Below are 27,868 nucleotides of genomic sequence, written 5' to 3' on the forward strand. Positions count from 1 at the left end.
ATGTTCATATATACTGTATATAGTTAGTTACAAATTAAAAGATAATTTAAATGTTCACATATTCTCACAGATGGATAAAACTGCAAAAAAATTCTTACCTATGCCACCTTTACTTCCTTGGGCTGCAATTTTTTCACATGCTAAACCTACTGCATATATCTCTTGTTCTTCCCACTCTTTCATAAAACTTTTGAATAACCTTGTGTCATTTACAACATCAATAATACAAAATGAATTTGTCATTGATGGGAGATCATTTGATACATCTGTGTCCATACCAACAGGCTTGCTCCTCTCTGAATAATTGTCTTTAGTAGAATGAAATACTTTATGTGTCGTTACACCCACACCCTGGTTACTTGATGACAATGCTTTATTTTTTTTAGTATTCTCAGTTATGTTACTTTTTACATCGCTTGCCTTCCTTTGAGAACATATTGAGATTGGTGATACGGGTGTTCCAAAGATATCATCAGACAATCTGCCTTTATTTTTCTGAGAAGGATTCACTTTGTTAAGTTCAAGTTGTAATTCATTTTCCATCAGCACACCATGATCATCTTTCATCCCTCCTTCTAATAAGGCTTCTGTGCCAGGTGTAATGTCCAACTGAGTGAAACTATGACTGAAACTATTTGTTCTCAAGACATGAACACTTTTAACATCTGTATCATTGTTACCTGTTTCCTCTTGTTGTTTGTGAAAATTTTTGTCCTTGTTTGGCTCTCGAGACCTACCATTAATATTCACATTTCCCTCAGGTTGATCATTAATATTTTCTTCTATTACTTGTTGGACAGGTTGAGGCTGGTTATGATGAAGTAATTCTTCACCTGGAGATGACAGGTATAGGTAACTCTCAAAAGCTCGGTCAAGAAATGAATCAGATAATGTTTCATCCTCTTTGGTGTCTCCCTTATCATCCAACTCTAATTCCTTAACTTCACAAAAGTTTTGATTTAAAACTTCAGCTGTTTGATTTTTACTGTAGGAATCTTCATTTTTTGAGCATGATGGACAAATACTGCTGTTCAATTCTGCTCTATCTCTTGAAATATCTGGTTGAACATTTACTAATAAGCATTTTTGTTTAGAAACTGTCTGTAGATATGAACCATCTACAGCGTTAATCTCTTTTTCTTTATCACTTTCAATGTCTTGAATTAAACTAAAGTCAAAGTCTTTTGGACAAACTTGATGGATGATAGATTTCTCATCCTGTCTGTTATTCAAAACTTCAGTTGACATATTTAGAATGTCCTTGTTGACAATTTCATCTAATCTGGACTTCTTCTGAGGGGAAAAACTGTCAACTGGAGACCTCCTCTTATACTGTATTAATGATTCAGATTTATTAGCTCTGCAATTCTGGTTGCTGGTACACTTCCCTGCTGGTACACCAGGATTACTTTTAATGGGGCCAGTCTTATGAGCTTCAAACTTAGTTTTCAGCATTACTGTACCCTGCTCTCTCCTGTCACCTTTGGTGTTTGGCTCTACATTGTGTGTGGGTCTATTCTTTATTTCAGTTGGTCGTATTGATTCTTTATGGATAACACCCTCTTGTAAAACACATACATTCTCAGACCCAAAATAAAAATCCTGTGAATCCAACATCCTTAAAAGATTATCTTTTTGTGAATCAGAAAGAAGGTCAATACTCACATTACTGTAGTTTTTCTGTGTCACACTACAGAGATATTTTGTTTCAATGTCACTTGACTCTGTTTTACTCCCTTTTGTGACAGCCTTTTTACTTATACAGGATAATGAGGTATTTACAAAGTCTTTGGAGCTATCTCTGCCATTTTTCTCATTAAACACATTTCTCTCTTTATCCTTAATCATCTCTTCAACTTTCTGAACATGTTCGTCAAAACAGGATATGTCAAAAGTTGGAAAGTCTTCTGAAGCTGAAATGGCAACAGCATCATTTATAATACCTGCAGGTGTCTGTGTTGGTGAAGTGATAAGTTTTGCAGCTGTGTTAGTAATAGGTGTGGTGGCACTCACCTTTAACATTTTCTTGGGTTTATCATCAATTGGTGTGTTTGTGTCCATTCCATTGCTATGATCTCCATCTAATTGACTACCATTATCCTGCACCGGTGTTATTTTGATCTCTGGTACAACACTTTGCTCACACGGCCTCAAACAGTGTTTCTGTTGTTCTGTCTTAGTGGTCTCCTTTAATGAACTATTAGTTTTATTTGTAAATTCTTGTACTGCCTTCAGATTATTGTATTTCAATCCAAAAATTTTAGGTCGTTTGGGGGTAAACACATTATCAGATTTATCTTCCTGTGATTCAGGAATCCAAAAAGATGTGTTCTCCTTGTCCATTCTCACTGCCTCCTCCCTGACTTTAGGTTTCCCAAATAACAGACCAACAATGGTTGACTTCTCTTTGAAAATATTCTTGGCATAATTCCCAGAACTTTGGTTGGTTGGCCCATTACTATCAAAATTTTCTTTATCTTCAGCTATATCAGCATTCCTTGACACTTTCAATTTATATTCATCATTGCTCTTTCTGGTATCCTTAACTTCTCTCTTTCTATTTTTGGCCTTCCCTTTGGTGTCTTTTCTCTCCCTTTTTTCTGACTTATTCTCTTTCTCTTTGTTCTTGTCATTACTAGGTTTATTTCCTGTTTGGTCTGCAGGAACTACATTATTACTTTTACCAGTCTCAGAAACTGTCTTCCCATTTTCAAAAACTGTATTAATACCCTCATCAGTTCCTACATTCCCATTTACTGATGTAAATACAGTTCCATTTTCCTTGACACTTTTTGCAGCACCAGTAGTACGGTGTAGAGGTTCAGCAGTGGTTCCTGCACCATCATGATCCCTAAGATTATCTTCTAGCTTATCAGGTTCTCCTCTTGTACTGCAACTTTTTAAATTTATCTCATCTTGCATACATTGTTCAGATGATGCATTTATTGTCATCTTTTTTGTGTCAATAATAATTTTTGGCGACTTTGATTTTCTCCTCAGAGCCAATATGAGTGGAGATATCCTCTTTCTTGCCTTAGTCTCAATGACTGGAGTCACAGCTCCATTAATGCTATCTTTCCTTCTGGCTGCCTCAGGTTGCAGTATGGGATTTGGCGAGATTGAACTCCTTCGTCTTGTAATACAACTTGTACGGTTAGCTGAAGTAGAGCCATGTGTTCCAGTGGACGGCTTTCTTCCTGGGGTAATAATTCCTTTAGTCTCTCGTGTCCAATCTATTGAAGCTATGCCAAGATCTTTCTGAAACACAAAATACAAAAATTTATATTTAAAATGTTTAATTTTCCTATACCCTGTACTGTATGATGTGACTCAGCTGCTTATAGGCATTATGATAAGTTATAAAAACACGAAAGAAAAAAATTATGGTGTGTACAAGTACTGTACAGTACAGTACAGTAAACCCTCCAGTTTGGCAACTTTCTGTTTGGCGAATTCGAAGTTGGCAGTCAAAGTTCAAAATACCCTGCCCTCCATTTTGGCTACCAAACCCTCACCTTTGGAAAGAGTTTAAATTTAAATGCAATCACAACTAATAATTGTAGAATAATAAGTGAAAGATAAATCTCGCTTAATACTACTGGTGAGTATTTACCGAGCACAAAGCACCAGTCAGCTGTTCAGGCAGCCATTTTGACTGAGTCAATCCACATTCCCGCTGTTTGTTTGTGACTTTGGCCTGTGTGTACATTTTTTTTTTTTTTATTCACTCGCTTGGCGTGGTGTTCTCGTGTAGATTAATGGCCTCAAAAGTACCTGGGGGTATTGGAGGGGATGATAGTGTTGGTGAGAGACCATCAAAGTGCCCAGACAGTTCAAATGATGGGGTAAAAACAAAGACGAAAAATTATCGTGAGTATCGAGTTGGGAAGAAAGTGAAAAAGTACTCATTTGAGGATAAAAGAAAGACTGTGGATATGATTGAGCTTACCAAAGGACTTTTATTTTGAAGGCTTTGATCTAGTGGTGGCAGTGGTGGAGGAGGGGGGAGGGCAGAGACTGGAGGTTTGGGTGGGGGGCGACAGATGTTAGCCTTCCTTCCCCAGCCTCAGATGCCAGCTTAGTGTACACCCCAATAAAAAATTATTCGGCACCCTTACGACGTGATACAACATGACAAGGGGGCGGTGTACATTAAACACCTCAACCTATAATTTTATGGTTGGTTTTCTATGTTTATGTTGATTAACTAATTAATCATTCTCTTTCAGCAATAAAATATAGGTTATATATGGGTAAAATAGGAAAAAATTGAGGCTTTGGCTGGTCCCTCGGTACCAATTAGGCTTTTTCCCATTGGATTGAGCCCTCTGGTTTGGCGAGGGTTTTTCGGCACCAATTTGTCGCCAAACTGTAGGGTTTACTGTATGATTAATGAGGGCAATCAATAAGATGAGGAGAAGATTGGAGCAGATCTAGGTTGTGTGTGGGTGGGAGGGAGATTTCCATGGCACCTCCCTCTAATTAATTCTTAAATATTAACAGCCAGTTGATTGTCTAGCTAAGTTAAGCAGCACCGAAAATGGAAAGGAATTAATTTTTTTTTTAAATATTTATTACATTTTTTTCCATCCTGAACATATGAATGGCTATTCTGATGCAACATCTCCAACGTTTACATGAGGGAAATATTTTCTCGAATACAAAGAAAAAAATGAAAAATAATTTTACAAAAAACTTGTTGCTTCCCATTTCAAGGACAAATTCTGCAAATTAATGTACAGCTGGTCCTCCCATTTCTTACTTTATTACTATCCTTCAAAAGTGGTCAATCTCTTAAGAAAACAGAATCTCACCTGCACTAACTGCCGAGCTTCATCAACAATGAGGTCAGCAGCCTGACCCTCGGTAAGGGGGCGACCAGATGATAACCAGATGGTGCCTTCCTGTTGAGTCTCCATCTTATTGCTGCAAGGATACCCAATATTAGAGTAAACGAAGGTCAAACTAATACTCTACCCGGAACTGGACCTAAAATTACATACTAAATCAGTAAGTTAAGTTGGATTATGTGAGGGGTAGGTTGCTTAGGTTGGGTTAGGTTCCATGTTCAGATCCAAGGAGTGCTCAATCCCAACCGAGTACAGGCAGTCCCTGGATTATGAACTTACAAACATCCGCCAATATCAATGGGGTTAAACTTGAAATTTATATTTACCTGATGACTTACCGGGTATGTTTTGCTTTCATTTACAGGGGGTCCCCGGGTTATGAACAGGTTCCATTTCTGAGGACATTCTTAAGTTGGATTTGTATGTAAGTCGGAACACATGCTATGTGCATACTGTACCTACAGAACAATGTTTAAAATCCCACTTAACTTAACACAAAAGAAGAACAGAATGACAAAACACAGTAAATGAAAGTAGAAAATAAGTCATCAGGTAAATAAAATACTGTACTATAAATTTCAAGTTTAACCCCGTTCGTATCGGTGTGCATTTGTAAGTTGGGGACCCCTGTACTGTACTGTATTTTGTCATTCATTTCTTTCTTTTTTCTCTTAAATTAAGTGATTTTAGATGTATATAAGGACTTGGGTTATGATATATGTGGTGGGATTTTAAACATTGTTTTGTAAGTATGGTAAGCACATAGCATAGGCATGCTCCAACTTATATACATTTTCGACTTCAGAATGTCCCCAGGAATGGAACTCGTTTGTAACCCGGGGACTGCCTGTAGAGTGCAGTACTTAACACATACCTAATTTGCAGCCACGAAAGAGTAACTATTTTCTACATGGTCACTACTAATATTAGTTAAGACTACAGTATTGTGTGAACTATCCATATTAAATTAAAAAATAAATCAATTAATAGTACTGTAGTAGGTTATTCTATCGTCTTTATTTTTCCAAATATTATATTCTCAACATCCTAAGATTCAGTACTACCAAAGACTATCTCTGAAATACAGTAGAACGTCGATTTAAAGCGATTCAATTTAAGATTATTGATTTAAAGCGACACCCACAATTAAGGACAATGTTTTAATTTAAAGCGAATCTTTCCTATTTTGCACGAGTCAATTTGGTGCATCATATTTTAAAATTCGAGCCTAATGTTTCTCTGGGCAGGCTACACTGTCCTAAGGGCAAACCTGTACCGTACATGTACTCAAAATAATATGCTAAATGATTACTAAAATTCTTGTCTAGCGCAAATTTCTATAGCATGTTTATATTCAAATTAATCACTATCTTATAAGAATTCCAGCAATGTAAATTATATTCTCTCCGGTCACTTCTGTGACATTTTATAAACAAAAAAGAAAAACTAAATCTAAAGGACATAAATAAACAAATAAATACTTCACTAGACCTTCGACGCCAACTGTCAAACGTGTCACTGTCACCTCCCCCCCCCCCCATCAGCTGATCGCAAGTACTGCAAACAGTGAAGCTTTCCTTGTGCGTATTTACAGCTGATTCGCCAGGCAAGAAGATGATGGTAGCAGTGCGTGTGATGGAGGGTGGGGTTGGGGGTTTTGAGAATTGCAATTAAATGCCAGGTAGCGACGTGTCCTCCTAATATTACGTATTAACTAGTTATTAGATGTTTTAATTGCCTGTATGTTGGCCTGGCGAGTTAATGCCTGGCATTTACATTCATAAGTACAAAGCTAGACGTAGCATTCTGAACTATATCACAAAAACTGTTTTTTAGAAAAAACCCAGCTTTTATTTATTCTAGGAGATGGGCTGAGGTGCATCTGGGTAGACTCTCAGTCTTTTTAGTATTTTGTGTTTCTCTCAAGTACCAAACTAAATTAATCCATTGAAACAACACTTCAATTTAGTGCGAATTCGGTTTAAATCGACCTCTCTTGGAACCTATCTCGTGTATATCAACGTTCTACTGTATCTATTCTCTCATCAACAAACGCCATAATTATCTGCAAAAATTGGCTCAAATGAGAGAGAGATAAATTTTCATAACAAAATCCAGTATAACTAACAGAAATAGTCTCATTTTCAACTGTTATTAATTCAGCTGTCGCCTGGAAGATGTACAACACCAATACAGTATATTAAGCTATTAGTTATACTGTATCTCAACATTCTAGTGAAGCCAATATACTGTATTGTACTTGATTCCTGTTACTGAAAATCAATGTCATTATTCTGTGGAATATATAAACATGGATGGTGGTGAAAAAACAGGAGTGAGTGAGTGTGTAGGTGAGTGTGTAGGTGAGTGTGTAGGTGAGTGTGTGTGTGTGTGTGTGTGTGTGTGTGTGTGTGTGTGTGTGTGTGTGTGTGTGTGTGTGTGTGTGCGCGCACTTGAGTTACATTGTGTCTACTCGTGAACAGTGTTTATGTACTGTATGTGGAAGAACATTTTAGTTGAGGGCATAAAAGTGACCTTATTCTTTTTTAACATATCTAAATAGAATTACTTATTATTAGGGCCCGGATAGTTATGCATTTGCATATTTCATATGCAAATGCATATTTTGCGTGATTTCTATGATAAGTGCATATTACCTAGATAACTGCATATAAATGCATATTTTGGTAAAATATTCATCTGGCAGTATCTCTTTGTTGCCACTGAATGAGCACACGTGGTACTGGGAGGTGAGGTGAGGTGTGGTTAGGTGAAGTGAGGTGAGGTCACGTCGCTTTAATCTGTCGTTTTCACACCTGGTCATGACTCGGCAATTTCGTTGGTTAATGGTGTTCTTGATGAACTGAAAAGTTTGCAGTCTGATGCTTACTATGGTAAACTGAGTAACGTGTTGTACAAAAACAAGGGATTTGAAAAGCTGAAAAAAGTCAGTCAGATAATGTCTGGTGATGCTATTATTGACGAGACGGTACAGCCACTCACTAGGTCAGACCTCCTATGTATGAAACATGCACCAATCGTCTCGTGTGATGTAGAAAGGGTGTTCTCAGAATATAAAGCTATGCTGACAGACAACAGGCGGGGTTTTAACTTTGAGAACTTACGCCACCATGTCATCATCAAATGCAACCACAATCTGTAATGTCTGAAAATATGTCGGTCTATAATGTAAATACATGTTCATATATATTTTTTGAAGCACTTTCACATATATATGTTAAATACATTACGTATATTGCTTAATAAACATTAACATTAGTTTATATTAACTATTTTGTTTCCGTATAACCTGCATTCTTGGCTTTATAAGTGACATTTTTAGTGCATATAAATGCATATTTCCCCTGTTTTAGTGCATATTTGCATGCATATTTCATGGTTTTTTAGTGCATAACTATCCGGGCCCTACTTATTATATATTAGTTAAATATGTATGGTGGATTGATATGAAACATTTAAAATTTAATGTAGAGGCTAAGCATTCATATCTTTACTGTGTATGTACGTTGAGAATAAGGAAAAGTAGGAGAGGAAATTTCTACTTTTCTTATCTCAGCCATATTGCTTAAATAAATACAATACCTGTTTTGAAATACTTTTCCCTATTCCTCCTTTCTCTGAGACAGCTTTATCCTTTAATCCACCCCATACAACGGTGGGTGGAAGAGCAAAATAAACTGACAGACAGAGAATTAAGTAGAACTGTACTACCTTTGGAATGGGGCAGTAGAAAGCAGTATGTTCTCTATATCTTGAGGACTGGCATGAGCCAACATTTTGACTGTCTCTAGCCCTGCATTATACAAGACTCGGGCACGCTGGCCATTAAGATAAGATAACCTGACCAAGTCACACAATTCTCGCTGAATTCCAAAGTGGAGACGATCATGAAACTGGGCCAGCAGTAACTCCATGTTGTGCCAGCCAAGGCGATTACAAAACACCGTCACCATACCTGGAAAAAACGACCATCAGCATAAACTTGCCATAAATTAGTTAACAGAATTAAGTTAAACTCTGATGTCAGTCAAAGGAGTATTTTAATAAAAGAATAATTTTCAAACTTAAAATTTAAATTGCATTTAACCAGCAGTCAAAACGAGTCACTATTAATCCACTGTGACAGTTTTAGATCAGACAATTTACTAACCATTACTCATTTACTATTGTGATACAAATATATATATACAGTGATATCTCCGTTAGCCGGAACAATTGGTGCAGAGCACTTCCGGGAACGAGACAACTCTCTCGAACCTGGGAAAAAATCCCTCATCCCTGTAATTTTCCTAGTACCGGAAAAAAATTTCAGAATTTTCCGGAAAATGTGCCCCTCAAAAAATCGTCCCCAAAGCCGGGAATTTTCCGGACAATTACAGATTTCGAACGATTGTCCGAGAAAATTTAAATTCCGGTTATCGGAGAGTTCCGGGTTTGAGGGATTCCGTGTAACGGAGATATTACTGTACAGGACATGTACTGTTGGTATCTCTAAACAGACCGTTTATTTTTTGTCATATGTATAGATAACACAGTATCAGAAAACATAGCTACTAATTAAAGGTTTTTATAATCTAAATTTGTACACATAATCATATATTTATAAGTAGAAGTATATGTGCATAACCTTCTTCAAAATTCACTGCGAACTCCAGTTAAAAAAGTAGAAAAGTCAAATTCAGGTGATGTCATCAGACAGCTGACAGTTCTCCTTTAATTCAGGAAAATGTTATGAGGAGATCAAGAGTATGAGTTTTATTGATCAAGTCCTGGCACTCATGACACAAGTGGCCAATGGTCCTCTTCATGGGTTCATCACACACCATCAACATGATAAACAATTACCCATCTTAACAGCATGACTTACAATATCCATTTTCATCATACTGTGACTAAAAATTATATGAGCCTGAAAGATAATTCCTTATGACTTGACTACTTCACAGTTTGTTAATTAGCCTCTCTCTATGTACAGTAACTTGTTTTATGTGTTCAGAGTTTTATCCCTCCATGAGAACTCTCTACCACTGTACTGGAAGGTTTCAATATCTAAGAACAAACACACACACTCTCACACTCTCTCCTCTCACTCATTCTTACTGCAGTGTTAGATGTATTCTGCTACAGTATGCCATATCAAATCTTTCTTACACATCTTGGTTACTATTATTATACATTTTGTTGTTTGTAAACACTACTGGATACATACACAGAGTTAACTATGCAATCAATGATGTATAACTGCACCCAAATTTACAAGTACAGGCACTGTATCAATAATTCTGGTAAATAAAGTTGGAAAATGCTTTATCATCAAACTCAGCCAAAATAGTCATGAAAGGAATATGCACAAGGAATTTCATTTCAATTCATACAACCTTTCTAAAGTTACAACAAAAAATTATTTAATTCAGATGGCACCTCTACAATGTATATGCCTCGTGATGAAGGGCAGTGTTGGGCACTAGTCTACATTTATATGAGTAAGAGAGTGACCTTCCACGTACGAAAAAAAGTATCCCAACTTTTCAACAATGTTTGTCAGGTATGTGATGTCCTCTTTAAGTAATTATAGAAAATATCAAAGTACATTCTGTGACGAAATGAAGCCACTCATAGGAGATCTTCAGAGAAATAAGTGTACCTGAGAAACAAGTTTGTATGTGGGAGCTTTAGAAGAAATTTTTCCAGAGAAATATTTATCACATTTAGGTTTATTACATATCAAAGTCCAATACTCTTTATAGACATAAAAAGTATGTAGTTACATACATACATACATACATAAATAACATAAATAAATAAATAAAAACATGCACAGATAAAAAAGCCATTACATCACCAGAATATATAAGTTTTATTTCACCTACCAGCAAATGAAGCAGCTGACTGTTGAAGAGACTGAAGCATCCCTCTGCAAGCACCATATTTCTCGGCCACAGTGTTCAATGGCACTTCCTGGACAAGCTCGTGAAGTGCCAGAGCAGTATAAAATCTCTGATGTATTGCCAGTTGTTTCGCATTACTTTTCAACTGTTTGGGAGATACAGAAGCAGGTGTTACAGTACAATGGAAAAGGCTTTGGCACTGCAGGACCACAAGGGAGGAGAACAAGTACTGTGCTGTACAGTATACTTTACTCACTTTATGCTGTTTCTTTCATTGAGATGAGGAAGATCAAAGCAGAAGACAGAAGTTAGGGAGGAAGGATGTAGCTAGGGGGGAGGGATGTGGAACAGACATACAAGATATTGGCATGAGAGTGGAGGACAATGAACACAGGAGCTGAGCCCCAACCTTTAGAAATTGTAAAAAGGGAAGAAGAATCCAAGACAAGAAGCATCAGGCCAACACAGGCACTGACGTGACCGGTGATCCGCTCAGCACATACTACAGTTAACTTCCTGAAGCACTAATAACATGAAGTAATTGATGCAAACTATTGTATTAGCTTTTTAAACAGCTAATTCATCTTCTAGTCTTGATTAAAAATGTAAAGTTCTGTAAAACTGCATATCTATGAAAAACTATATCATTGCTCTTTTGTGCTTCTTCACTTATTGACTTTTTCTCCTTATTCCCATAAGAAAACATATTTTTGGCCATAATCAATTATCCATACACTGTACAGAATATACATACATATACTGCATTTTGACAAAGATAAGCCACTCTAGTACCATCTGTAATTAGTCCCCACCACCATTACTACCTCACCCTAAGCTAAAATTACCATCAGTATCGTAAATACTTTCTACAGAAGTGAAATATTAGTTCTATGTGTAATCAGTGGAGTAAAAATTGAAATTAATCATTGTTGCATTGCAGAAATAATATAATATACTGTACTGTACTGCAAATGTTTGTTTACTTTATGTTCCAGCAAATAAGTACAGGATGTCTTTTGAATTGTATCACAATTAGACAAATTGAATCTCTACCACCTGTTTCAGGCAATGTCTATATCATTAGTTCATTCTTTTTGCACTTTTTGTAGAAGAATAGTGACATAGCATACAGCTAATGTGATTGCTCTTTTAGCTTGATGCCAATCAGAAAAATAATACAGGTCCACCACTGATTTTCTGGCACCCTTGGTTCCAAAGCCTTGCTGGATTATCCGTTTTCCTGGACCAACCGAGGTCAGGTAATAATAATTCAACAATACACCTCTGACCCACTAATGTGGAACTGCTAGAAACTTAAATTAAACAAATATTAAATTTAAATTAAATGTGAAAAAGCCATAATTTTGAGCAACATCACTGTACACACTTTGTGCTCAAATGTACTACAGTAGAAGTCCAAAAATCCGGACTGCTTGGGGATTGGATCGGTCTGGATTTTCGGATTTTCCGGATTCTCAGGCAGTACTTTTAAAATTCAAATTTAAGGAAGAATAAAGAAGAGATGAACAGGTACATTTTGATAGTTTATTCATTAGCAAATATAGCATGCTTCATTTATCAAAACGAGCAGTTTTAATGAAAAAGCTGTGAATTCTAAATTTTATTCTTTGCCTTTTATATATCATAAATTGTAGACTTTCGAATGTCGTATGTTTCCATTAGAACAGTATTGCTCACACCACGTTCTAGTTTCTTAATTATTTCAAGTTTGTCACTCAATTTCAACGTGTTCTTCTTTCTCTTCACACAACGAAGTTTATCTACTTTAGGAGCCATTATTATGGGCTTGTACAGTACTCTGTAAATGGAAAGAGTAGGACTCAAAATATTGTTATATTACAATGGTATTCTATTCATACTGTGCTTGATATAATGCATTCACGGAAATGTAATATTTTTGCTGAACGTACGTATTACAGTGGAAAGTGGGATAAAATCGTAACGAAAACAATGACTTTCGCTTTCTTTCGTTCAAAACATGTTACCGTAATAGCTTTTCGAATGGTTTTCAGTTCAAAAACTGTTGTATTACAATAATATTCTATCCTAATTGACTTGAATAAATACTACGATACTATATTTCTGAATATTTTCATTAAAATCCATCAAAATCATTTTCCTTGTCATCGTCTGCAGCACCAAACAGCTTCTCCCAGTCCTCTCTTTGAACAGGGCTAGAGGGTAAGTGTTTTTCGAATCGTTTTCAGTTAAAAAACTATTACATCACACGTATATTTTACCTAAACTGTGCCTGAATGAATATATTCTCGGAAATAAATAGTAGTTTTGCGGAAACGTGACGTATTTCAATGTAAAATAGGATAAAATACATGACGTAAACAAAGGACTTTACCTAAGCTTCCGATGTTCTTGAGATGTTACTCGTTTTTTTAATAGTTTTCGGTTAAAATTCTGTTATATTACAATGATATTCTATTCATACTGTGTTTGATATAATACATTCACGGAAATGTAATATTTTTCCTGAAATTACATACGTATTACAGTGGAAAGTGGGATAAAATCGTGACGAAAACAATGACTTTCGCTATCTTTCGTTCAAAAGATGTTACCGTAATCGCATTTCGAATGGTTTAATTAAAAACCTGTTGTAGTTCAATAATATTCCCTCTTAATTGACTTGAATAAATACTTGAATGGAAATATACAATATTTTTGTTGAAACTACCCGCGTTTCAGTGTAAAGTGTCGTAATAATAAATGGTAAACAATTTGCCTTCAGCACTTGTGTTTCATGCACGGCTAGCCTCAGTTTATAGGACGTAGAGCCTTTTTACTGAAGGTTTTGGTGTTCCATTATCTTCAAAAACGTGGGTCAAACTATAAACGAGGAATATCATAAATTAACGATTTCTTGGTCAAAAAATCAGGGTCGACTGATAAACGAGGGGGATTATAGACGAGTATATACAGTATGTTGTCACAGTTTGATTGCTCGTTTTAAAGTGGTGACCACGTGGTCGCTTGTTGTCGCTGTGCAGCTGTGGTATCATGCATGTGCACATACACACAAAAGCTCACTAAAAAAAAAAAAAAAATTCTGAAAAGTCCGGATTTCTGGCATCCGGATTTTTTTGGACTTTTACTGTATACTACATTCAAATTAATCACTATCTTACAAGGATTCCAGCAATGCAATTTATATTCTGCTATGTCTAGTCTGTGACATTTTATAAGATAAAAACTTCAAGCCTAAACTGCCTTCACCCTGGCTGTGAGGAAGGGGGTTGACGTGTTGACAGCTGTCAGGGAGGGGAGATAACAAAGTACGTAGTTATCAAAACAGAAGGATTTATAGTTTTTCCCTTATAAAATGTCACTGAATTGACTTGGCAGTATATAATTTGGATTGCTGTAATTCTTGTAAGATAATGATTAATTTGAGTACAAAATCACATACCTGTAGTTTGCATTGGACATAATTCTTTTAGTAATTAAATTATTACAGGTTTACCTTTAGGACAATTATTTCTTTTACTTTCTTCACAATATATATTTAGGATGATGTGTGCATGTAAATGAGTAAAAATAAATGAAGAAAGTTACATACATCTTCCCAAAAATATAAGTTAAAAAACTTGTACACAAATGTACTACACTAGACCAAAATTTCTATCTCTTGTGCAAACTATGTGATGTTTATACTCAAATTAATCACTATCTTACAAGAATTAAAGAAATGTAAATTATATACTGTACTGACAAGTCAATTCAGTGACATTTTATAAGGGAAAACTTTAAGCCAAAAGCTACCTTCACCCCGGCTGGGAGGGAAGGAGGGAAGTTTAGTGTCCCCTCATAATTTTGTCCAGACTAAAGGAGGGTGCTGGACCATCAGTGGCGTACCTGTACTTCAAAGGTTCCAATAAAGAAGCTTATGTGGTGCACTTATCCAATATCTAATCAACAGTCAAAAGTAAATTCTGTAAACTTACTTTATGAAAAATTAACAGCAAAGTTTATAATCATTCTTTAAGTGTTACGTATATTATGCTGTACTGATTAATTAGAAGTATTAAAGTTTTCAAAAATTGTCTTCATACTGTACACTGATCTTAAACAACCAACCCTGTGCTCAACATAATAATGAACCTGTATCACATGAACAGTGAAGATCATTACCCACAGAGCTCTTAAAGTAAAACACTGAGGATGAACAAAACTTAAAGGAAATAAAATACTACAATGAAATAACAAACAGATAAGAATAACCAGTGCAACATACAAGTAAAGAGAGAATAAAACTATAGTTACAGACTCATCACTGTACCCAATAAACAGTGAGAGCTGTACCATCTGTGCACAATAGTCAGTAAGAGCTGTACCATCTGCACAACAGTCAATAAGAGCTGTACCATCTGTGCACAATAGTCAGTAAGAGCTGTACCATCTGCACAACAGTCAATAAGAGCTGTACCATCTGCACAACAGTCAGTAAGAGCTGTACCATCTGCACAATAATCATTGGTGTATATTCTGGGACTGTGGTCCCCAGCCCGACATTGCCAATTGAAATACAGTACATTCACAAATTTAACAACATTTAATTTTACACTACAATTCTTGGTTTTGCTCGTGCATTGAATTAGGGGTCTACTGTAATAAGTAATATCTCCATTAGTCGGAACTCTCCGATAGCCAGAATTGAAATTTTCTCGGAAAATCGTTCCCAAAGCCAAAATTTCGGGGTACCGGAAAACTTTTCTCGGAATTTCCGGAAAATGCACCTGATTTTTATCTCTCAAACTCGGAAAAAAAACCCAGAATTTTCGGTACTAGGAAATTTTTCTCAGAATTTTCTAGAAAGTATACCCCGAAGAAAATTGTTCCCAAAGCCAGAATTTTCCGGAAAATTCTGGCTTTGGGAACGATTTTCCCCAAAAATTTCAGATCTGGCTATCAGAGAGCTCCGGGTTTGAGGGATTGCGGCCAACGGAGATATTACTGTATATAGAGTCTACTGCACCAAACATGCCAGACCACAGGGTGCTGCTGGTATAGAGGGGTTCAACCTGTAGTTCTCAACTCAAGATGAGTAAAACAAATTGATTCAAGGCTTCCTCTTAAACTACTAATCAACACTTCCTCTTAGACTACTAGTTAAGGCTTCCTATTAAAGTCAAGAATTTAAGTCAGCCTCAGACACAATACTGTACTCACCCTTTTATTAATCAGGCCCTTCATAGCCCTCACAATGAAGACTTCCTCAATGCCCACCAGCTCACCCACACGCTTCATATTGTCACCAAGTCTCTCCCAAATGTCCAGAAATGTTAACCAGTCCAGGCTGAGCCAAGCTGAACTTACATATATTGGTGTTACCTGTGGAATTAATAATTTCAATTTAATAATAAAGCCGTTTTTTTCTAAAATAACAGTTTTTGTGATATACAGTATAGTCTTTCAGTGAAGACGAGCCCGGAAAGGCGCAACGACATTCACCGAGTGACTTGAAAGCAGGGGATATAGTCACAAACACTCTAGCGCCTTCATAAAGAAGATGCACTGTGGTCGCCATGATGCTGACCAGAGATCGTATAACAAATTGTCCCAAACACAATAATTGAGAGACATAAACAAAATAAAGGTCACTCTATTTCCTCACCGTGCTAAGATGTATAAATACCGTACATAAAATCCTTGTGGCACTTAGTATTTCAGCTAATACAACACAAATTCGCGGAGCTTCTTTGTGTGTATTTGCAGCTGATTCGCCAGGCAAGAAGATGACGGTGGCAGTGAGTGTGATGGAGGGTGGGGAATGGGATTTGAGAATTGCAATTAAATGCCAGGTAGCGACGTGTCCTCCTAATATTACTTATTAAGTAATTATTAGATATTTTAATTGCCTGTATGATGGCCTGGCGAGTTATTGCTAGGCATAACATACCTAGGTATAAGCTAGGCATCACATTCTTGATTGAACAAAAATAAATAAAGCAAAAATTGCAAAACAAAAATCAATTTGCTGATTCAGCATGGATGAAAACACTGAACTGGCAGTCCTCCCTAGACAAAAAAGTTGCTTTCTGCATTTGTTGTACATAAACCAAATATGGGTGATGGGGGAGGGATTTTGATTCTTCATCTCACTCCACTCATGAAAACCAAATATTTGTTCCCTGTTTTAATTTATATACAAATTATATATAGCTACAATTTTGTTTGACTTTCATTTATGGGGACAGCATTGGAAGATACTGAAGTGCTAACATAAGCACCTCAGGTCCTCACATACCAGACCTGGTCAGTTTATAAAGACAAATAACTAAAAACAACATACTGTACAGCACTGTATTGTATTAACAGTGGTTAACTAATCTAAGGTAGTAGGCAGCTACCAAACAGGGAGGTACTACCGCCTGGGAAGATATTGGAAGCATAATGTGTTGTCTAATGGTAGACCCTGCTGCCATATGGCATCACAAAAATTTTGACCAATATATTGTTTCTCACTGTTGATCTTTTTTTCATTTTTGTATTTCTTAATGGTTCTGTATTATTATTATTATTATTATTATTATTATTATTATTATTATTATTATTATTATTATTATTATTATTATTATTATTATTATTATTATCAGAGTTGTTATTATTATTTAATTTTTAATTTTTTATTATTAATTTTATTAACTATGAACTAATTATTATTGTTATTGTTATTATTATTACATTTACCCCCCCCCCCCAGGCCCCGATGTGGGTCAGTGGCCTGTGCCCGGGTGGGTTAATCCCCGAGGGGGAAAAAAACAAAGTACTATGTGAAGCAGTGGCAAAATGTTGGCTCAAGATATTTTCATTGTGGTTATGTTGATGTGTTTATTATCCCAAAGTTAAATCTGATATCTGTGGAAAGACTAAAAAGTTATACAGTACTGTAAGTTTAGCATTTTTCTTCTGAGAAAATCACATTAAAATGAAAATCCTATGAAAGCAAAACATCTCAAAATGTATACAGTATACTGTTAGTACAGTACAGTAGGCTCTCATATTTGGACACCTATTAAGACTGTAAAAACCCTCACGAAATTCAAATCGTCCAAATTTAAATACAACTTCCTATGGAGAAAATTATTTTGAGTCTGGTACTTTCGATGTTTGGCTAAATTTTGCCTTATTTACCCTACTTTTTTGGCAAATTACTACCTGTAATAAAGCAAAATCCTAATAAACCAACAAAAATAACACAGATTAAGTTCAATAAAAACTAAAAAAACACAGAAAAAGTTTATTAAAAAAAAAAACACACACAAACCGAAGACACAGCAATGATGGGCTTGGGTGGATGGTGGGTTGATTCCAAGGCTAGAGGTATATCAACAATTTTGTATACTATGTATTAAAAAAAATATATATATATATATATACTGTATATCAAATTAGCCCAAACTATCTGACAGTGAACATAAAATTAGTATGAGTCCAGTGTGTAACCATCCTCCACCATCAGTCAATCATGTTGCTGACCAGGATGAAGGTGTGAAATATAATACAGTACAAGGTATCTATGTACCAGTTACATCGTCAGTAATTTTGTTTTCTCTGTGAACTTTTTTGTAAAACCTAGTCAAATATTATTATCACATGATAAATAATGTAAAAATGTACTGTACTACTATGAAAAATCTACTTGAACATTTTAGGTTTAAATTTGACCAGTTGTACACTTGCTCCAAAAAGTATCTTTCCTATTTTGTGTGAGACAATATGACTTAATGGACCAAAGATTTTGACAACCTTACCGAGACAACAGGAGTTGTGGTGTTCATTTTGAAATTCATTGGACCCCCCATAAAAATATCTTTTGGAGTGAGTGTACATACACCATTGTAATTGACGTGACTTAAAGTGCAATAATGGGCCAACGTACAGTAGATATAGTGTCTACCTCGGGTACCTTCCCACCATATCCTGTCATCCACAGCTTACTCCTACTGACCTGGTATATAATATGGAGATCATTCTCCAACACAAAACACTGCCTGGCACGGTGCAGTTCAGTGAACACATGTAGCCCTTCATCAGGGGAGAGGCCAGAGGCAAGGACTGCAAGCCCTAGCTGTGTTCCAATATATTTCACAGCACCATCAGTGTCTTGCAACCTGGAAAATGTATTTATTGTTTGTAATGCATGCATCCCCTCAAGTAGGTGGGTAATTTATGAATGTTTCAGGGAGTAGTGACCCAGCTAAGAGGGAGTCTGGAAGCCCTACATACAGTATAATGTTGTTTCCATTGCAAAAGTGGGTTAACAATAGGAAGGGGACCTAGTTGTACAATTTACTTCAAATTCACTTGATGGCAACTGGGATACTATGCCATCAAGTATTCACAGCTAACTTTTGAAAGTGTGGAAAATGTCCATAAACTGGTGACGATGGTGACGATGATGATGATGATGATGATGATGTGTTACATAAAGCCTGACTTCATATAAAAGACTAACAGCTATCTACAGTCGTTTGGAGAGGAGGGCCAAGGTTACCAACCCTGAGATATAAGGATGGCACCTTGAATGACAGATTGACTAGAATGTGTGTGTGTGTAGGATACCCTCTTCCTTCTGTAGGACATCTGACCTGTACCCTCTATTCATGACCCTGATATCTGATGCACAGTCCTTGCTTGTCTACAAATCAAATACATATGTACTGTAATTAAATTTCACCAAATTATCTTAACACAGTTCAATATTCAAGAGAGCAAAAACAAATGTGTGAGCATATTGGCAGACAAGTGCAGTTCAATTTAATTCAATAATTTTATGAGGTTCTAAATGAAAAAATAATAGAAAAATAAACATTAATAAGAGTCCCCAGGTAGCCTCACCAGTACAGTACATCTTGTAATATGTACTATATAGATGTGGTAATTCAAGTCACCGTCTCAGATAATTTATGCCAATTGTGTTATTGTTCAGACCATTTACTCATTTATGAAAAAAAGCTCTCGATAAATTTATATTTTAACTGGAACATGACTGACACTTCTTACCATATCTGCAATACATTACCCCCCCCCCCCACCTGGAACAAATGTACTGTGCACTACTTCAAGAGAATAAAAATTATAATTCCACAATATACTCTTGTCAGTGAATCAAGAATTAGAAACACATCTCACAGTGAAAGTTGTACCAAAGTGAGGATCAGTATTAAAGAATAATGAATAAGTTAATCAAAGTAAGGGAGGAAGAGGATGTGGACGTGAAGAGGAAGAAAGTACATTACTATAGTGACTCCTGGTGTAGAGGTTACTGTAAGCTTTAGAGGGTGACACAGGATAAATTTGAAGGGAACATACAGAAAGGCAAGTTAGATGTACTGTGGCCATAAAAGTCCAGGAACAATCTATTGAAATTCTCCAGCTATGTTAGACTCAGACGCAAAACATCAGATTAAGCAAAAATGTAACTGACAATTGTAATATACCCATATATAAAGAGGGAGAGAGTTTGCAAACTGACTCACCTTATAAACTCATTCTCTTCCAGAAAGGCAATACAAGTACTGATAGAACTGGGTGTATCTGGTTGTGAATGACTAGCATCTGTGTTGAGAGAAGTAGCCAGGAGTGTGCACCTGCAGTAGCCATCGACCTTGTCTGGGGTGGTCGCAACACCACTCACTATCACCTGTCATTTGAAAGAAGATATGAGACAAAAAATTCACAAAGCTTTCCAAAACTTCTTCCTAACCACATGTACCAATGTCTTCTTTTAATATGACATTTTATTAACATATATACACTTATCCATCCATATACTGGACTGTACAAAAGTTTAGATTTTAAAAATTCAGTTACTAAAACAATTTTTTTTATCCCATGTTTTGAATTATGTAAAAAAAAAAATAAATAAAAAAATAAAAAAAAATAAAAAAAATAAAAAAACATTTACCTGATGGCAGTTCTCAATGCTGCAGTTTCTCTTATCAGGTTCCTAACTCTAATGTCATTTCTTAGAACCTCTCCCAATGTAATTCTTGGTCTACCCCTGACTCTCCTCCCCTCCACATTTAGGCTCATGCACCTCTTGGTTTCATCAGTTCTCTCCACATGACCAAACCATCTCAGCCTGCCTCTATGCTCCACTCGGTCACCAAACCCTACCTCCGTATCTTTATAACCAAAACTATTCAGACGTTGCTACACACCTCTAAGATGGCTCTCTTCATGCTGGATGTTAGAGAAGCATCATGCTGGAGACAAGAGGTGATGGGTGGAAGAGTAGAGCTCATCAGTGTCCGGGCCTTTTGTTTTTCTTCCTCTCGACAAATCAAGATGCTTTCACCTGCATTAATGCCCTTCTTTTATTAATCATAGCCATATTATCAATGAATCAAATTACTAAAAGAAAAACTTTCTTTCATTACTATTATATTTTGAAATTTCATAAACTATATACTGTACTGTACTGTACTGCACTGTATTGTACTGTACCAAACTGAACTGTACTGTACTGTACTGTACAGGTATGTATCAAAATATCACAAAAATCATCATTCTATCTTAATTCCCATATGAAAATGGGTCCCATAGATCTGACATTTTGTTAAGAGACAGTGTGGTTACAGCACAAAGTATACTGAAGGCAACAATGTGGCTGGCACTGTACTCAACCAACTTCACTTCCTAATTAAAAAGTTAGATACTGTATCCCCCATTTACAGTTGGATAGAATGGGGGTAACTCTTATGACAGGAGACAAGACTTGTCAAAAGCACTTAGTGCTTCACCCAGTAAACCCGCACCCCCGTTAATCTATATTCTCCAAACAAAATTTCATTTCTAATCAATATATAAACCAGTCACCACCAACTCACCCTCTGTGTCAACTCCTTTTCGACCGGCTCGACCAATCATTTGTTTGTAGGTCAGTGTGTCAAGAATGGACCTCCCAAAGACAGGAGATCTAATAATAACTCGCCGTGCTGGCAAGTTCACACCAGACGACAGAGTTGAAGTAGCAATAAGAACACGTATTGATCCAGTGCGAAAACCTCCCTCAATAATATCACGCTCATCAAAGGTTAGACCTGAAAGTGGCCAAATTTAACACCATTAATTGCATTCACCTCTAACTTTATTAGACACAAATAAAACTTAGTTACTGGAACATCCATATACAGTAAAAATATTATTATATAAGTGATGGAAGATACCGTAATAAAATATGAAATGGTAAAGAAATCTGGCTATTGATAGCATGATGGCTAGACTTCTCCAAGGGACTGAGGATCCCTGCCTAATGCCAGCCTCTAGTTCCTATACTTTACATTAACTCTGTGTGATATTAAGCAGAGAGACAGTTGTGTACCAGGCAGTGACCATCAACTAGGCACAATAAAGGAATCTCAAATTGTAAAGGATAGTTGAGGGTTGTCACAACACACAGGAGGGTGAAGGAGAGAGCCTCATGGGGTTACTACAACACACTTGGGAGATATTAGACAATGTTTCCAGAGGATACCATTGCCATAACCAGTGTATTATCCAGGATACATTTTTTTTTTACTACCAAGCTCAACAAAGTGTACAAAAACAAGGCAAAGATTCAGGGGCTGCCTTTAAAACCTACTCATAAAACACTGTTAAAGGTTTTAATCATCCATACAAGTTCATAACTTTTTTAATTGTATGTAAAACCACTTTGATTTTAAAGAAATGGAAATTTGATGAAATTCAATTTTTCTGAAATATGGGCATTTCATATTGAAGAAAATGTTTAAGGCACATTGTGAGATCTAGCAAATGATAATGATAACATACTGTACATGATGGATGAGAGTTTAAAGTCTCCAGGTCCCTCTCAAGCTAATTCAAGGAAAACTCAAAAACTTATATAGATCAGGTCTTGGTAGGTAGAGTGGGAAAGGTACAGATGGACAGCCCACTGAAAGGCACCGACTTAGGATAAATTTCTTGCAGGTTATTGACACCTGGAAAATTTTAATTTCTCAGATCACAAACAAATGCTCTTAATGACAATACTTGTAGAGTTTACATGTTGGAGTGGCATCTATACAAGATTGTCAGTGTAAGTGTGAATGAAAGGAAGAATGTGCTGTTGGTGGATGATGTTACTTTGTGTGACTCAACAGGTAAACCAGGTTCGGGGCATTGTTGAGAAAGAGGAGTACCATAACAGTACAAACCTTTTATAGAAATAAGATTAAGTGAATGAATGACAATAATTTAAATATAATGTGTGTACACATCTGCTCTCGTCACTGATAATGCAATTAAATTTTCAGCACAATATTAGGCCTTACCTGCATGATGGAAAGCTGCTCCAAAAGATATTGATCGAGCTAAGACAGCATCCAGACTAACAGGGCATTTACGTAGAGCTTCCATCACCCTTCCAATACCCACAGAGTCCAATGAATCTCTTAATTTTCTGCTGAGCTTCATCGGATACTGGCTGTCTGTCTTTCCTGGTGATTAATAAAGATCTGTATTTTATGAACATTATTGAGAAGAGTTACTGCAGTGTAAACTTCTCAGCTGGATATGTTACAGGGCCAATGACTGAACTACTTGTTACCAACACAGTATTGCCATGTGTTACAGACCCTCCAACCTGAAACACTTGTTGTCAGTTGAGTTGGGGTGGTGCCAGTTGCCGGCCAGTCAGGACAGTTGTACCCTGAGTGGCATCGTGAGAGGGTCACTTGTAACCTTGACAATAAAGCCATCGAGAATTCCCTGTTTGCTTGACCTGGACTTATATAAAATTAACAAAATAACTATTGTGCATGTGTGAGTTGCCACTACTCAGGAAAGAGGAAAGTGGAGGAGCTTAGTCATAGGCTCAACAAATTACAGTACTGAATTTATACACTAAGAAATAATAGAATAATTAATAAGAGCTGAGCAAGTGTCCATAAAAAGGAGACTACACAATAAGAACACAAGAAAAATAATAAAGACAGGTAGTAATGGATAATAAAAGACATAATAAAGGTTCATAATAATTGTTTTTTTAATATTCTGGGAAAAGGTTCATGAAATGACATTTTATAGTGAAGCAATATGATGCAAGAGTTTCATGACTTTACTTACCAATTCTGAAGAATGCCTTTGCGACAGATTCTGCCAACTTCTCACACCAGGCTTTAGTAGGACAGAAGACTAAAACAGAGTAACCCTCCAAGACTGTCTCAAGACACAGTTGAATCAGGTGGTCACTGTCACCCTGAGACCAATTATCAGAGATACATGGAGTATTAGAGGAGGATATGATTAGAGACACATTAAGTACAAATACATTGAGGAGCACCATTGTTTCTGTGTTGGTCTGTTGATTAATGTATATGTCAGTATTTTTTTGTCTTGGGGTTTTCCTCGGGCATTTCTTTTGTTTTCACAGTAAAGATAATTGTGATAATGATATTTGCAGAATTTCATAATCATATTTAATTTTGAGAATGTATCCCCTATGAATACTAGATATTGTACTGTACTGTCTTTAATGGGGATACTGTACAGTGGTCTAATCAGATTTGATATAAATGTTTGCTGGCATATGTTAAGTGACAGACACAATACATGATTAATAAGAAAGCCGTTTTTTTTCTAAAAATCAGTTTTTGTGAAATACCTAGTCTGTTACCAATGTATTTGATGACTGGTAACAAGGGAGCAGCAAGGCATTTGCTGTTAGAGACAGTGTAGAAACATTAGACTGAAGACTAAACATTTAATTATATAAGGATACACTAGCCTGCTCACCACTCTACTGCATTTAAGTTCCCCAGATATAATGCTAGGTTCCCACTCTGCAGTTGGGCAGACTGGGGGCACTTCACTCAGTGGTCAGTCATTGGACTTAAACTAATGTAGTGGCCAGTAGGTCAGGGTGTAAGTGCTATGGCCACTCAGCCGCTATTACATGCATTAATCTTTGGCAAAACATAAAACTTTCATGCTCACCTTAACAGTCAGAAGAGGGTCTAATTCTCTCACTGTACTCATGGTAGAATCACACACAGCTCTGCCAATCTTGACTCTCTCAGTAAGTGGTACAGGCCTGAAGTCTGTCTTGTACAGTCTGGAGTCTAACCAGCATGCCAATAATTCCAAGTTTGGTAATGTGGCAGACATGCCTATAATTTGTATACTGTTTTCATCCTGGAAATATAATATGTTTATATTATTAGAGTTCTGATGGCCATCTTGAGTACTTGTAACAGAAGGGGAATACCATGGAAAACTACACCTGTTCCATCACAGAAAGAGATAATGAATTAAAATAAATGAGGTCTGTGTTTGTTCTTTAATTGGCTATTGTGCATCACAATAAGAAAGGGTTTGCAAGAGTTAATATTATATTTTTCATTATTTACAACTTTTCTATATCTTACATTTTCAAACAGTGGCCAACACAACTGAGAGGAAGTGAACTAACACCTCTGTTACTAATATACACATGCTTCAATATTTTTAATTTAAATATGCATTTATATTTTGTTCTAAAGTAATGCCTTTTGTCTACATTTTTTTTACTAGTGCACTTTAACAAACCCAATTTCCAAAATTCACAAACACCTGAGTACTTTTCCCTTTCTTTTCTAGGCTTCACAACAATAAAGACCACTAGAAAACAACAAACTCTTGTACTTTCACAAGGCCACATTCTTACCAACCACAAATGGAGAAAAAAGTGTTACATTTCACATCAACCATATAATGGCAAATTTCACTCCTTTAGCCTCTTGTATCTTTAACAGCAAGTTACCCTGTTATAAGTTTTCATAATATGTGTTCTTATATGTGTTGCATGTGACGTGCCTAATAATAAAAAACTTATTAGTCACTGATTACAGTACTCCAACATGTGGTATTTTATCAGAGTTTTTGCAAGGATTTTAAAACCATTGGTTAACTTAGTATAATTAAATATGTCATGTAAATGAAAAAGGACAGGGGAGCACATTACCTGCATCTCCAAGAGGATTGTAAGTAAAGTGAACCTCACAGTTGTGTTTTGAACTATGCTATATAAAGGAATGGTGATTCAATATGCAAATATTCAAATTAAAGGAGTAAAATTTACATGTATCTCCAGTGCATCTGTCCATTATTGGTGCTAACACTGTGTCCAATCATGAAAATTTGTATAAGTACAGCGAGGAAGGCAAACAGCAAGTCAGCCAAGACAGCAATAATGTGGGGGAGTGGATATGCATGTACAGTACAGTACAGTACAGTACTGTACTGTACACCATACAGTACTCTATGACTTCCACCAAGTTCAGCACATGTAAACCCACATTTCTCACAATTCCAAGATACCAAAAATAACAAATCTAGAGGTATTTCAGCACAGATAGATACGGCAAAGTTCACAATGAGGATAAGAGTTCACATTCACTATTGCTCTACACACAGATTGGGTTGAAATTGGGCACTGACACTTAGTATACACAGGTGGAGGTGGTACACACCTGTCATACCATGCACATAACTTCATATTGATCGGCCTAATCTGACCTTTATATAAGGAAGCTGCTTAGAATTTTGAACTTAAATTTCTCTGAAATACAGTATAAAAAATTCAAGTTGGTGAGGTTTCACTGCAAAAACAAATAAATCATTATAAATGGAGATCAGGATGTCTTGGGAAGATCCTACAAAGGAACACGCCGGGTCTGTCACCTTTTTACCGCTGCAGGAGTGACGAGACACAAACATGACTTTGGTGAGGAGCAACTCCAGGAGATACCCTCGATGAGAGTCACCCAGCATGTGAAGTTCATCCACCACGATTATGCCAAGTTCATTTAAGCGTTTGTCCTCCAATAACCTGCAAGAGTATCAAATTTCCTATTATCCAACGCTCTGAAAGCCTAAAAAATATTTTGCCATCATTTAACTCTTTATATATAATAATATATTTCCATTTCAACAGTATATAAACACACTAGGAGAAATATAAGAATGAATGTGAACAAGCAGTACAGTACTGTATTGTATAGCCTTTATTTATCATTTCAGTGGAATGCCTTTAAATGTTACAAGATAAGAGAGTTTCAGGAGCGAGTGGATCTCAACTATCAACATAGGACCAGGAATGGATATGTAAGAATAATAAAGGTTATACTGTGATGTAAAAGACATTTCATTAACATAAGCAGATTTGCATATGTTAATATAAAACTTATTCATTCATACCTGTTAACAAGATTATTAGCCTTTTCTATTGTACACACAGCAATATCAGTAGCCTTCAGACCTCCTGGTGGCCCTTGGGAGCCCATGAAGCCCTCAACACGTACACCAGCAACACTAAACATCTTCTGTAGTAAAAATATAGCAAGTGATGATTCAGTAACTCACTAAAGAAAACTGAATGTAATATTTGCATGTTGCTCAATGGTAAATACAGTATAGCAGTTCAGAAACACCTTTTACTTGTGTACAAAGAAATGTATACGCTGTATTTCCTTTATGTATTTGACCTTAGGACAATTATTTTTTTCACCTGTATTGTATGTGTGTGTGTGTGTGTGTGTAGACACACACACACAAAACACATACAAATAAATAATATTGGGAAAATCCTCTCACAAATAATCAGAAAAAAGTTATTAAAAATATTGAGTCTACCCTCAAGTCCACTCCATGCTTTATTAATAACAAAGCACAGAGTGGACTTGTGGGTTTGACTCAAAATTTTTAAAAAAAATTTTCTGATTATTTCTGAGAAGATTTTCCCAATATTATTTGTTTGTATGTGTTTTGTGTGTGTCTACATAATAAACTTTCTGACAATGAGATGAGGTCATGGAACACATCCACTTCATTAACAAAGATATTACTGTATTTCTAATAATATCTAGTAACTGGGTAAAGGATATTGTACCTGGGCCCCATTTGTATAAGTGAGTGTTGGTAAGTGGGACATTGGTAACTCAGGGACTCCCAGTGAGTGATGTAGGTGCCTACTCCCTGTACCTGTAATCTAGTTAGCTGAACCTAACCTTCTGTCTCTTACTCTCCAGCAGATCAACAGGTGTTATCTTTGTCATGCTCCTCTATCATTATTTAACTCCATAATCA

At 36.2% G+C, this 27,868-nt stretch overlaps 1 protein-coding gene across 3 annotated transcripts in view; it reads right to left on the minus strand.

Annotated features, from left to right (window-relative positions):
• LOC121871385 (DNA polymerase theta-like) overlaps window positions 1-27,868 on the minus strand; it is a 69,468-nt gene that overhangs the window by 23,574 nt on the left and 18,026 nt on the right. For all 3 annotated transcript variants that reach the window (XM_042373610.1, XM_042373611.1, XM_042373612.1), the window contains 14 exons: window positions 26,981-27,105; window positions 26,465-26,612; window positions 24,740-24,937; window positions 23,870-24,002; window positions 23,077-23,241; window positions 21,628-21,840; window positions 20,959-21,095; window positions 20,275-20,438; window positions 18,744-18,906; window positions 15,962-16,123; window positions 10,742-10,904; window positions 8,583-8,826; window positions 4,815-4,926; window positions 99-3,258 (listed from right to left, as the gene is read on the minus strand). In XM_042373610.1, coding sequence (XP_042229544.1) covers window positions 99-3,258; window positions 4,815-4,926; window positions 8,583-8,826; window positions 10,742-10,904; window positions 15,962-16,123; window positions 18,744-18,906; window positions 20,275-20,438; window positions 20,959-21,095; window positions 21,628-21,840; window positions 23,077-23,241; window positions 23,870-24,002; window positions 24,740-24,937; window positions 26,465-26,612; window positions 26,981-27,105 — 5,287 coding nt within the window. The remainder of the gene's footprint in view (window positions 1-98; window positions 3,259-4,814; window positions 4,927-8,582; window positions 8,827-10,741; window positions 10,905-15,961; window positions 16,124-18,743; window positions 18,907-20,274; window positions 20,439-20,958; window positions 21,096-21,627; window positions 21,841-23,076; window positions 23,242-23,869; window positions 24,003-24,739; window positions 24,938-26,464; window positions 26,613-26,980; window positions 27,106-27,868) is intronic.

Source organism: Homarus americanus, unplaced genomic scaffold (genome assembly GCF_018991925.1).
Source record: "Homarus americanus isolate GMGI-L3 unplaced genomic scaffold, GMGI_Hamer_2.0 scaffold45698, whole genome shotgun sequence".
NCBI classification, from domain to species: Eukaryota; Metazoa; Arthropoda; class Malacostraca; order Decapoda; family Nephropidae; genus Homarus; species Homarus americanus.